The 12,917-nt window shown below is 44.0% G+C and overlaps 5 protein-coding genes across 5 annotated transcripts; 3 read left to right on the top strand and 2 right to left on the bottom strand.

Moving 5' to 3' along the window:
* The first annotated feature begins 33 nt into the window (after positions 1-33).
* Positions 34-2,723, top strand: GLC3 (1,4-alpha-glucan branching enzyme). Its single transcript, XM_019128178.1, has one exon. It carries the CDS (start codon positions 265-267, stop codon positions 2,338-2,340), a length of 2,076 nt encoding a protein of 691 aa, XP_018986224.1. The 5' UTR covers positions 34-264; the 3' UTR covers positions 2,341-2,723.
* A 236-nt stretch (positions 2,724-2,959) lies between these two features.
* Positions 2,960-3,609, top strand: BABINDRAFT_46442 (uncharacterized protein). Its single transcript, XM_019132120.1, has 2 exons — positions 2,960-2,978; positions 3,026-3,609. The coding sequence occupies exons 1-2, from the start codon at positions 2,976-2,978 to the stop codon at positions 3,341-3,343; spliced, it is 321 nt and encodes a 106-aa protein (XP_018986223.1). The 5' UTR covers positions 2,960-2,975; the 3' UTR covers positions 3,344-3,609.
* A 1,483-nt stretch (positions 3,610-5,092) lies between these two features.
* On the bottom strand, positions 5,093-5,926 carry BABINDRAFT_160342 (uncharacterized protein). Its single transcript, XM_019128177.1, has one exon. It carries the CDS (start codon positions 5,446-5,448, stop codon positions 5,113-5,115), a length of 336 nt encoding a protein of 111 aa, XP_018986222.1. The 5' UTR covers positions 5,449-5,926; the 3' UTR covers positions 5,093-5,112.
* A 1,530-nt stretch (positions 5,927-7,456) lies between these two features.
* BABINDRAFT_160341 (uncharacterized protein) lies at positions 7,457-7,876 on the top strand (the record flags this gene model as incomplete). Its single annotated transcript, XM_019128176.1, has 1 exon — positions 7,457-7,876. A coding segment is annotated over exon 1 (193 nt), but the record flags the coding sequence as incomplete, so codon positions are not given.
* A 57-nt stretch (positions 7,877-7,933) lies between these two features.
* BABINDRAFT_160340 (uncharacterized protein) lies at positions 7,934-10,853 on the bottom strand. Its single transcript, XM_019128175.1, has one exon. The coding sequence runs from the start codon at positions 10,655-10,657 to the stop codon at positions 8,036-8,038; it is 2,622 nt and encodes an 873-aa protein (XP_018986220.1). The 5' UTR covers positions 10,658-10,853; the 3' UTR covers positions 7,934-8,035.
* Between the last annotated feature and the right edge of the window lie 2,064 nt (positions 10,854-12,917).

Here is a 12,917-nt window from a genome sequence, read left to right as displayed (position 1 = left end):
GGAATTCTCGGCCTCCATCGCAAAGATTCCCTGGCTATTTAAGATATCATATTGTTCATAACAATTCTATCGCTATCACTTCTATAGCTATCAGCCATAATTGCTAACACTCCTCCGCTACCTTCAGCAGCTCAGACCGTAATCCCTCTCGAAACGCCAGATCTCAATCCACAGCCAGTGTACCAGCTCATTACATCCAGCTCTAGCTCCTACCAACAGTAAGAATCGCTAATCGTTTTCATTTCTCACTCATCTTCCTTAGCCATGTCCGGTTCTCCTCTTGTTCAAGGCGCCCTCGACATCGACCCGTACCTCACCCCGTACGCGGCAGATCTCCTCTCGCGCACAACCAAGGCCAACGCCTGGCTCGAAACCTTCACCTCCACCGAAGGCGGAATTCTCAACGTTGCCAACTCCTACACGACGTACGGACTCCATGCGGATGATGCAACCAAGACCATCTCCTACAAGGAGTGGGCGCCAAATGCAACCGCAGCGGCGCTTGTCGGTGACTTCAACGACTGGGACGGTACGCGCCACCTGATGCAAAAGGACGCATACGGATGCTTCAACGTGCGCATAGCGCCTGTCGCGGGCGACTTTGCCATCGCTCACGATTCGCGCGTAAAGGTACGGCTCACGTTACCGGACGGCTCCACCGTGGACCGCCTTCCTGCATGGATCTCTCGTGCAACGCAGCCGGACGCGACGCGCACGACTGATCTCGTCTATGAGGCGCGCTTTTGGAACCCCGAACCCGCCGCGCGCTACACGTTCCGCCACGAGCGCCCGCACATCGCGTCCGCTCCCAAGATCTACGAGGCCCATGTCGGGATCTCGTCGCCTGACCCAAAGGTCGCGCTGTACGACGAGTTTACCGACAACATTCTTCCACTCATCCACAAGCTCGGCTACAATACCATCCAGTTAATGGCGGTAATGGAACATGCGTACTACGCGTCGTTTGGCTACCAGGTAACCAACTTCTTTGCCGTGTCTTCGCGCTACGGTACGCCCGAGCAGCTCAAGCGCCTCGTGGACACCGCACACGGCTTGGGGATCCGCGTTCTCCTCGACGTGGTTCACTCACACGCGTCCAAGAACGTTGCGGACGGGCTCAATCGCTTTGACGGCTCCGACCACCAATACTTCCACGACGGCGCGAAGGGCGACCATCCGCTCTGGGACTCCAAGATCTTCAACTACGGCAGCTACGAGGTGCTCCGCTTCCTCTTGTCGAACCTCCGCTACTACATCGACGAGTTCCGCTTCGACGGGTTCCGTTTTGATGGGGTGACCCTGATGCTTTACCATCACCACGGGGCGGGAGAGAAGGGAGGCTTTTCGGGTGGCTACCATGAGTACTTCAACCCGGATGTGGATGAGGACGCAGTGGTGTACCTTATGCTCGCGAACCAGCTTGTGCGTGAGCTTGGCGCGCGCGATGACTCGCAGTACCTCACAATTGCGGAGGACGTTTCCGGCATGCCGACACTCTGTCTCGCGCGCAACATTGGCGGTGTTGGCTTTGATTTCCGCCTCGCAATGGCGCTCCCTGACATGTGGATCAAGCTTCTCAAAACCACCCAGGACCAGGACTGGGACATGGGCGCGATTGTACACACGCTTACCAACCGCCGCTGGCGCGAGCCTGTCATTGCGTATGCAGAGCTGCATGACCAGGCACTCGTGGGCGACAAGACTCTCGCGTTCTGGTTGATGGACGCACAGATGTACACGCATATGTCGGTACTCAGCGAATTAACGCCGGTAGTGGACCGTGGGATGGCACTCCACAAGATGATCCGCGGCATCACGCACGGGCTCGGTGGCGAGGGCTACCTCAACTTTGAGGGCAACGAGTTTGGCCACCCAGAGTGGCTCGACTTTCCGCGTGTGGGCAACGGCGACTCGTACCACTACGCACGCCGCCAATTCAATCTCGTGCGTGACGATCTCTTGCGCTACAAGTTCTTGTGGCGCTTTGACGCTGCGCTCCAGCACCTCGACACAAAGTATGATTACTTGGGCTCTGACTCCACGTATGTTTCGTTAAAGAACGAGAACGATAAGGTGATTGCGTTCGAGCGCAATGGCTTGTTGTTTGTGCTCAACTTCCACCCGACCGAGAGCTTTGTGGATTACAGGATCGGTGTTAACGTGCCGGGTGTGTACCAGGTCGTGTTGAATAGTGACGCGGAAGAGTTTGGCGGCCATGCGCGTGTTTCGGCGGAAACGGAGTACTTTACCACAGATATGGAGTGGAATGGACGTGCGAATTTTGTTCAAATTTATTTGCCGAGCAGAGTTATGTTGGTCTTCTCAAAGGTCAGAGATTAGTGAGTGAACTTGAAATCTGATCGAAATTCCGGTTTCTTTGGCTCTGCCTTTTATGGTGTGCCTTTCCCGTACCCTGCACTTTCTCTTCTGTGCCTTTTTTTTCTTTTTGTCACCTACCAATTTCCAGTATGTAATATTGGTTCATTTTTTTCTCTATCAAAATTGTTTTCCATGCACTTATTCTTTACTCGTTGAACTATTCATGACCATGATTCCCGTTAATTGTATCTATTTATGTTACAGGTGATTCTCCTATACTAGTTTAAACTGTAATGTTCGGTTTACGGGCTTGACCGCACTAGCCTACCCTTTCACAGGACCTGCGCCTCATTACCGCCATTTCCAGCTTTGAAAAGTTAGGGAAGCATAAGCCCGGCTGTATGGTTACCAAAATATTCCTGATTAAAAGGATAGTATATCTCATTAATTATATAAGTAGTATTTGTAGGTGTCTATTGTGTGTATGGGAGCTGCCCGCCCAAGAGCAGACGGGACTGGTGTTACCCGCTCGTCCGAAGCCTGTGGAAAATTCGACGGAATCGAGCCGGCATGGAGGGTGACCTGGGGAAACACCATAAATGAATCACAGAAGGTCCATCCATCTATAAGTAGTAACTACCAACCAACCAAACACAATGGTATGTGCCTGTCTATCCTCTTTGTCGAACTAATACTAACCCTGCAGTCTTCCTCCTCCATCATCAAATCTATCGGCGCCTTGAAGCCAACCCTCGATCGTGTCCTCGTCCAGCGTTTGAAGCAAAAGACTCAGACCGCATCCGGTTTATACATCCCGGACGCTAACCAGCAGAAGTTGAACGAGGCTACCGTTATTGCCACCGGTCCAGGCTACCCAACCGAGTCTGGTGTTGTTACCCCAGTTGGTGTCAAGGCCGGTGACTCTGTCTTGATTCCAGCCTTCGGCGGTGAGGTCATCAAGGTCGGTGGGGAAGAGTACACTTTGTTCAGAGACAGAGACATCTTGGCCAAAATCGAAAACTAAGCTCAACGTCCTTGTTTCATCGAGCCAACTTCCTGTAAATATACAATGTTTTGTTACCTCTCTGTAGATGGCATCGGAGTGATAAATACAACCCTAGATCCTTGGAATCTGGACACATTCTCACTGAAGCGATAGAATCTGTTGGTTACCTAAAGCGTTATATAGTCTATTATTTGGGTTCGGATAGTCACACTTTAAGGACCGTCGGGGTGCTTGAATTGTTAGTATTTGGACTAGACACAGAAGAGCTACAAATGGAATTTAACCAGAAGGTTTTTTGTGTGCACTTGTAATATTCGACAAGACACTCTATTATCATCGTGGAAAAGTATTTGGTAGACAAGCGCTATTTGTTATGGATAAAACAAGGTTCGTCTAGAAGGGTAGGTGATGGAAATTTTTGTACGATCCCAGGAAGCTAGAAATGGCTGTGAAGATTATAGTCAGCATACCTCCGGAAACACACATACCAGTTACTGGGAAAGCATCCGAGTGGCTAAATGCTTTGCTATTACTGTAGTAAAGGTGCCATGTAACTAATCAGATGCTATCGGCCGATATCCTACCCCCAATCGGATTATAATCTATACAACTACCGATCATCGGACTTTTCTGTATCATACCTTCCTCAAAAAGATCCTACAATCTACTGTCGTCTATTAATAATGATACTGTTTCCGGCCCTCAGTATATAACTTCGACTCCGCCTCTCTTTGTGTATACCTTACCGATGAGAAGTACTTTCTTTTAGCTAGCTAACAGCATCAACAATTACGTACTAGATATACCACAAATGTCATGATGGCAATTATTTGTCAATATATATTAAATATGACAAGTTTAATAAATTAGGGATAATTAAGTGAAGTAGTGATATGGATGAACGAAGCAATATTGGTGGAGGTACACTAAGTATAATATACATAGTAAACTGCATAGTAAGTTAGATAGTGAGCTGCATAGTGGGCTGCATAGTGAGCTGCTTAGTGAGCCACATAGAGCTGCATAGTAAGCTATATACGGAGCTACATGATAAGATACATAGAGAGGCCATATGCAGGCAGCTGCCTCAGTAGTTTTACGCAGAGCATAGGGTGGATCAAACTGTAGGGATATATAAATATTTAAAAAATGTAGGTCAATGTATCAAATGTGCCATTTAACCAGGGAGGTGTGAATACAAGTAAATAGCAATAACTGTCTAGAAAACTTTTTGGTTACTTTACGCACAAGATATATAATCATAAAGAAGGAGGAGAGGTCCTTGTATTCCATAGGGGTAGCTTTATTACGCCAGTCAGAATGAAGAAAAGTATCTAAGTGAGCCGAAGTATCCCAACGACACATATGCATAAAATCATCCTTAACACGTTTACCCCGGTGATACAAGTTGGACGTCCTAATACGATAACCATTGATATTAGTACAATAAAGAGGAGTAACAGGGATTGGGTACCAGACAGAAATGACTTTTCTGTATGTCCAGTTTGGCTGTGATTGTGGAAGACCGCCTGGTTTACTATTTGACTGAACTGAGGTACAGGTATGACCTCCATAGTAAATTTAATATTTTGCAAATTTTGATAATAAGTATAACGGTAAAGAAAAAAAGTTTGAAGAATGTCTATATTCCAAAAAATGTACCACACAAAGGATTTCAAATATTGACCTCATGTGCACTTATCCATAAGCAAGCCGACTTACACCATACACTAACAGAGTGTATCAGTGGATACAGCTACTTGTGATATCGGTCTTAATAACGTGTTTCAGCCACATCTGCTTGTGTCGACATTGTTATACCCCGAACTCCACGAATGTACTGAGCCTCCATCAACCGGAATGTCTGCATGGATATATCCACTCCACGGACCACATTTAAGACCACCCGATCCGTAGTGCTTCTTGACACAGTCTTGAGTTTGCTGGTCTTGCCACACCATTAACTGATGCTGCCATACCTGGCCGACACCATGTGCAGGGATAACGTACTCTTCCAGACCACCCTGAGTATTACTCTTAGTAATTGTGACACCCATACTCAATGAAGACCCGCTTCCGAAACCGAAGTCAAAGCCCGCGCTGGCTGACCAGCCATACGACATGCTCCAGCTCACAGTTCTCTTAATGTCATTATCACCAAGCCCATTGTATATTGGGCAACTTGCTGGATACCACGCCGACCACCATTTTCCTTGTTGGGCTACTTATCTTTGAGTGAAGTGTGTACCAAGTGGTACATTGTTTGCATTCCACCTCTTAACTGTAGCATTAGCTGGGAAAGAAATATTCGACAACTGATAACCCAAGCTTTCGACTATGAATACATTGTCAGTAATATCAACACCCTTCTCAAATTTTGCGAACGCTGTTTCAAGTACAGCATCGACTGTTTCAACTATGACTACATCAGTGCCACTGTATGCTGTCGCGTTGAGATAAACCGGTTCATTGGAATCAACAAAGCTTGGAACAATCCCACCTAAAACTCCTGCTACTGCAAACAAGAAAGATACCAAGAGTTTCATAGGCAGCCACAGAACATTGGTACCAGAATTCATTACGTCAGGTTTTTGACAACCTGGTAATTTAGTCATTGTGCATTGACTGGATGAAATTTCAACGCCAGTACCGGGATAGCTAGAGTTAAACAGGTACATGATGAAAGAGTGAATTTGTTAATTGTTAGCATGATATATTACCTAAAAGTGGGCGAAGGGGTTCTTTTATACCATAAAAATAATTAAATTACGACACTTCGAATAAGGGGACGGATCTATGCAAGCCAAATAATATTGGCGACGCACAATACTGAAGTAACTGCCATAAAATGCATACCATGCCACCCCGAATTAAGGCAAAGGTTCATGTAGTCCGAAGAACATCCACGACGCATGATTTGTAAAGTAAATCCCCTGAACCTGTTTAGCATGATAGGGGTCAGCATCTGAAATACCTTCCGCACACGGAAATAATTTAGCTCTTTACCTGCATCACAGGCGATGTGAGTACGGAACACCAGTGCCTGGCTTTCTCACCTATCAAACTGATCTTTGCCCAGGATAAATTCTCTAAGTTACTTTTTACTTTCCAGTAAAGTGTTCCACTCCTGTGATATGTGTTTCTTACGAGTGTATTTCCTGCAGAGCTGGGAGTTGGTATGCAAGCTGAGGCGTGAAAATCCCTCTTTGAAAAGGGTGCGTCTCGTATGCCATTAGACAATATCTGCAGTACGGCGTTTTGATAATGAAGAAACTGCATGCCGTTTATCACCCCACTACTTGACAAAATCTTGGCGTAGAAATGGATGTTTCTCTTCTATAATTATGTTTTGTAACCCACCCGTCTTGGTCGTTGGTTTCCACCATACAATTTAGTCTCGGGAGACCTGCATGTACATGCGATGAGCTCTTTATAGATCGATTTTCCCGTCGATCTCCACAAAAATGCACTCACCTATAATTGGTAGCCAAAGAGAGGAAAAACTTGATCTTTCTCGGCGGAGAAAATTCCATTCCGACCCGGGGTCTATCCCTATAACATAAGTGTGTAGTGCGGTTTGGTTACTTAACATGTCCAAGCTAATGTGGGGAAAACGCTTTATATTCGTGTCTACCACATATTGCTCAGTCTGTAGTATTTTTTCTTGATCTAAAAGCTACTGTTATAGGGGTTTATACTGCAGAAATCAAATATTTCACTTCCAATTATGCATGCCAAGTGTTTTGAAGAAGTCATTTAACCTCACAGACATTTTTTATCACGTTCATGCATCGATACTAAGATTTTTGTATTCAAGTAGACCTGGCATCATTTAGATAATTGGTCATTCACGTGATGCACTAACTAAATTATTAATAAATTGAACTTCTAGTACAGGGATGGTTGTACTATGGAGATAGAGATGCGTCAAAAAGGTAAACTAAACAATTGCCGTTCTAATACGGTACGTATATACGCACAAAGTATTGCATGTCACATGTAGGACCTCATGTCTAAAGTGTCATGTAATATGTTGTCATACAATATGTGCAGGATACGCTAAAGTAGAAACAGGGTGAGATATTTAAGCGGCCTGGCCACTGGACTCAAAGGATCTAGTACTTCGAACGATCATGCTTGTGCTGTTGCAAGGCTGTGTGAATATGGTTTCTGTAAAGTTGAATCTTAGACCGCAGTAATTAACAGATCAAGGAGAAACAGGGGTGTACCGAGAGGGTATGACCAGAGCAACGAAGATATGGGTGAGGTTATGGGAGGATACTATCACCTGTTGTCATGGAAATTGAAGGAGATACCTAAGGTGGATGAGATATCACAGAAAACAAGGAGTATACAGAATAATGGGTTGAGCAATATGCCATATGCACGAGTAAAGAGAGGAGACAGAGCTAACCTTGCGAAAAGCGGTGCTATCTCAGCCAATACTTTGACGTAATGGAGTATAGGATTATGGTATAGTCTCATGTTGACTTCGGTTTCAAGAGGTCAATTAATCAGCACTGTTTACCGTATTAGACTGTAAAGCAGGCACACTTAGAAAAAAAGAAGTTCAATATAAATACATATATTGCTATAAATGACTTCTTGTTAAGCGTCTCGTTCCATGAATTCATCTCCCTACACCAAATCCTCACTATCGCTACCCATTACATCATTCTCAGTACCGAAAAAAAGTTATAAAACTCCAATTCACAACTTGAACAGCATCCCCGGGTGTGTCAACTTGATTTTTCTTTCCCATCGATCATAATTGTCAAATGCGTTATCATAGATGAGTAATTGTGACAAACTTGCTGGGAACTCCAAGTGTTGGACGGCCTTCTCAGACAAGTTGTTTCCATTTAGACCTAAATACTCCAATTTTGAGGGAAGTTTAGTTAACCCGGTGAGGCTCGATAAGCCCTTTTTCCCAGGTGCCTTGGAACTCTTTGACGAGGCCTTTAAGAAGTTAAACTTGCCCAATTTGAAAGATTTGCGAGTGGAAACAGGATTATGCGGAGTATCACACTTTTGGTCCGCCAAACTTAACTTTTCGAGGAGTTCGGGCAATTGCAACTCATTAATAGCGCTAATTTCGTTTCCTGCCAAGTTCAATATCTTCAATTTTGGAGGAAGCCGTACGGCGTCGATTGTGGTAATCTTGTTATCAAAAAGCTCCAACTTAGTTAGACTATTCGGAAAATGGACATTGGCTAAGCTGGATATTTGATTTCTCAGGAGATGTAGTTCTTCCAAGTAAGGAGGGAACTTGACGTTTTTCAATGAAGTCAACTTGGTCTCAAATACACCTAACCAAGTTAGCCCTGTAGGAAACAGAATCCCCGACAAGGAGCTTACTTCGACAAACACAATACCCAAGGAAGTGAGACTTTGCGGAAGAGGAGATATATCACTGAGCGTGGTAATGGCGACTTCATTTAAAGTTAAATCTTGGAGTTTCAAATCTGGGTCATGTGCATTGGAAATTTGGAGTTTTTGAAGTGGATTGCCAGAGAGATTAAGCTCGGTACAATTCACCGGAAGGTGAAAGTTCACCAATTCTTTCAATTTATTATAACCAAGGGAAATGGTTTCAATACTTTCAGGTAGTGTCTTTGAAAATTGTTGAAGACTATTGCCGCTCAAGTATAAATGGGTTAATCTCGGCGGAATATCGAGTCCCTCGACTGAGATCAACGTATTGGAGCTCAAGTCTAAGGAGGTCAATCCTGGTGGAAGATTGAGCCCTTTAACTGAGTCCAACCCATTGGATCTCAAGTTTAAGGAGGTTAATGCTGACAGAAGATTGAGCCCTTTAACTAAGTTCAACTTATTGAAGCCCAAGTTTAAAGAGGTCAATGCTGGCGGAAGATCGAGTTCGTTGATTGAGACCAAACGATTAAAACTCAAGTCTAAGTGGTTCAATGCCGGTGGAAGTCTGAGCCCTTCAACTGAGACTAAATTATTGTAGCGCAAGTTTAAAGAGTTCAATGCTGGCGGAAGGGGTTTTAATCCTTCAACCGAATCCATTTTCTTGCTTCCAAGGTTTAAATCCCTCAAGCTCGGAGGAAAAACAAGGTCTCCTGGCGAGTAAAGAGTAAATAGATGCTCAGTATCTTCGAGATAAAGATTCTGGAGATTTTCAGGAAACTTGATTTGATGTGACCTGGTACTGTCCGCAGCTTCACCATTTAAACGAACAAAGGAATTACTGCGGAGGTTGAGGATTTCTAAAGACCCCGGTAGTGAGTTGACAAAATCTAGCGATGCTAACCGGGTGTGCGTAACCAGTAAAGAAACAAAGCTGGGAGGAAATTTGATAATGCCGATCTCAGACGATGGGATATCCGTCTCGACTAAGTTCAACTCTTTGAGGGAATCCGGAAATGTATCCACACGAAACTTTCTTAAAGGACAATTGCTGATGGATAACCCCTGCAACCCCAGAGGTAATGTCTGTTGCTCGAAGTTAGTGATGTTTAGACTCTCAAGTTCCAAAATCTTCAACAGCAAGGGAAGTTTAAAATGATCGTTGATCTCCGTCACGTTAGAGATGTTTTTTAATCGCAAATATTTCAAATCGGGAAAGTTTAGCTTGTTGAAGGCCTTGACAGAAAAGTCCAAGACATTCTCTAGCATCAATATCTTCAAAGTTGAAGGGAGGCCGGTATACGTTGGCATTGAAACCCAGGGGATTCTCGAATCAACCGTTTGAAGATTTGGTGGAAAAACAATCCTTGGAATAATACCATAATCATTCTCATTCCAATTGTCATAGTTGTATAGGAAGGAAAGCATGCGCAAGTTGGAGGGCAAAGCTGGTACATCCGGATCAATATAAGCATAATTAATGGATATTTCTCGGATGCACTCCTGTACCAGGGGCGAAGATGGTAACCAGTTCCAGTGGAGCTCCTCGGGCTCCCCCTGCTCCAGGTCAAGCCATAATTTGACATCGATGACAATTGAGGATGCCTTGGTGAATACTTTTCCGTGGAGGAACGTGAAATCTACAATATCCATCTCTACCACAATGCTAAGCTCCTTAATGATAAGCTGGTCGAACGTATCGCTATTTACTAACGCCTCAAATTCTGAAATCTTCATGACGAGGACCTCATCAGTCACACTGGAGTAGCCATCTTCGTGTGGCAGTTTTTTGAAGTTCAATTGAATATTTGAGTAATAGCGTCTCCGCGCCGCCAAAGCAAGATTGGTATCCTTCGATTTCATCAATTCGGCGACTGTGGGAAGTGGTAGGTAGGAAACTATCATCTCAAAAATTTCTAACGGAAAGGTGTGGCCGAAAAGGGGGGTTTTGTGGAGATTCATGGTGGTGGATTGGAGAGGGAGGAGAGTAGTGAAGGTGGTGAGGGATTGACTTGTTTCTGTGTGGTGGAGACACCCCGAACTTTATAGGATCTGGGTAGTGGGGTCTGTGGGGGATTTTTCCAGTTGGTATGAGGGGTACACTGAGGCCATGGCTCAGATGTTTCGAGAGGCGCAGTAGGTGTAAGGGACTTAGTCAAAGTAAGGGGCTTAGTCGGAGTGAGGGGTTTAGTCATCCTATGCGTTTCTCATCCCTTGAATGTTTCCAAATATACCGGATATTCATGCATTCCTATCACAAGGTGGGTTGCAAGAGTCCAGGGTCACCTATAATGTCAGTAACTTTCATGATAAGCCACATAGATACTTGGTGTGCAACTTTGACGGATAAATGTCTGGTGAGATCCGTTAGATGCAGTGGTGTTTGAGTAGGCTACAGAGTAAGCTGCATGGAAAGCAGTAGAGGGTATATGCAGATACGTGCGCCAGCAGTGCCACCAGGACTGAGGTGGAATGAAGTGCATGAAAATATAAGTTAGGTTGGTGGAATAGATCGAATATAATGAATTAGAATAGAAGGCATTGTGTAAGGTAGTAACATCAGTGGACTAAGCGATATTGGTGCAGATATTCTGGAAGTGGTCAAATAGTGAGCTGCATAGTGAGCTGCATAGTAAGTTACATGGTAGGTTACATAGTGAGGTTATATGCAGGCACTTACCTCAGCAGTTCAAGCCAGGGCATCGGTGTATCAAAGTGAATGAATATCTGAGTTAATAAGGTCAGATAAAATGGATAGGACTTATTGGAGTAGAGAGAATTGGATGAGGTCGTGATATCGGTGAACGAAGCAATAGTGGTGGAGATACACTAGATGTAATATTCACATAGTAAACTGGATAGTAAGTTAGATAGTGAGCTGTATAATGAGCTGTATAATGAGCTGCTTAGTAAGCTACATAGTAAGTTATATAGGGAGTTGCATAGAGAACTATATAGGGAGTTGCATAGAGAGCTATATAGTGAGGTTATATGCAGGCACTCACCTCAGCAGTTTAACCAAGGGAAGAAGGTCAATCAAACTGGACGAATATTTGAGAGAACAAGAACAGATAAAATGAATATGATGTATCAGAGTAGAGAAAATTATGTGAGACGGTGATATCGGTGAACGAGGCAATATTAGTGGAGATACACTGGGTGTAGTGTTCTCATAGTAAGCTGCATAGTAAGGTAGACAGTGAGTTGTATAGTAAGCTGCATAGTAAATTATATGGCGAGCTAGATAATGAGGTTATATGCAGGCACTTGGGTCAGCAGTTCAGCCATGACAGAGGCTGCACCAAAGAGTGGTAATATTTTGAGGGAACATGATTGAATAAGTTGAAGAAGGTAAATTTGAATAGAGGCTATCGATTAGTATATAAATACGGATAAATGAAGAAATATTGGTGGAGATATAGTGGGCTCAGTAGAGATCTAGTTGGCTACATAGTGAGCTACATAGTGAGCTACATAGTAAGTTGGATTGTATGGTTATATACAGGCACTTACCTCAGCAGTTTTACCCGGAGCAGAGGTTGATCAAACTGAATAAATATTTGAGAGAACATGGTTGAATAAATTGAGAGAGATAGAATTGAATAGGGGGAATCATTTGATGTGATAACATACGCAGACGAAGCAATATTGGTGGAGATAGGCTGGATGTAGTGGTCACATAGTAATCTGCATAGTAAATTAGATAGTAAGTTAGATAGTGAGGTTATATGCAGGCAGTTACCTCAGCAGTTTAAGCCAGGGCAGAAGGTCAATCAAACTGAACGAATATTTGAGGGAATATGGTTGAATAAGATGATATAGCTATATCAGAACGGATGATATCGTTAAAAGTGATTATAACGATAGGTATAACCATAGTGGTGGTGGTATATTGGATGTAATGTTCACGTAGTGAGCTACGTAGTAAGTTAGATAGTGAGCTGCGTAGTGAGCTGCTTAGTAAGCTGCATAGTAAACTACATAGAGAGCTGGATAGTAAGCTATAGGGAGCTGGATAGTAAGCTATTGGGAGCTGGATAGTAAGCTATTGGGAGCTGGATAGTAAGCTATTGGGAGCTGGATAGTAAGCTATTGGGAGCTGGATAGTAAGCTACATAGCGAATTACATAGTAAGCTTATATGCAGGCACTTACCTCAGCGGTTCAAGCCAGGGCAGAAGGTGTATCAAACTGAATGAATATATAAGCTAACAAGGTCAAAT

This window comes from Babjeviella inositovora, assembly GCF_001661335.1.
Source record: "Babjeviella inositovora NRRL Y-12698 unplaced genomic scaffold BABINscaffold_3, whole genome shotgun sequence".
Taxonomy (NCBI): domain Eukaryota; kingdom Fungi; phylum Ascomycota; class Pichiomycetes; order Serinales; genus Babjeviella; species Babjeviella inositovora.
Note: the sequence above shows the minus strand (reverse complement) of the source record. Positions and strands in the feature narration are given on the sequence as shown.

Bases quoted from the DNA above. Each gene is read 5' to 3' on its own strand.
- GLC3 (XM_019128178.1), top strand. From the start codon at position 265: ATGTCCGGTTCTCCTCTTGTTCAAGGCGCCCTCGACATCGACCCGTAC.
- BABINDRAFT_160342 (XM_019128177.1), bottom strand. From the start codon at position 5,448: ATGTCGTATGGCTGGTCAGCCAGCGCGGGCTTTGACTTCGGTTTCGGA.
- BABINDRAFT_160340 (XM_019128175.1), bottom strand. From the start codon at position 10,657: ATGAATCTCCACAAAACCCCCCTTTTCGGCCACACCTTTCCGTTAGAA.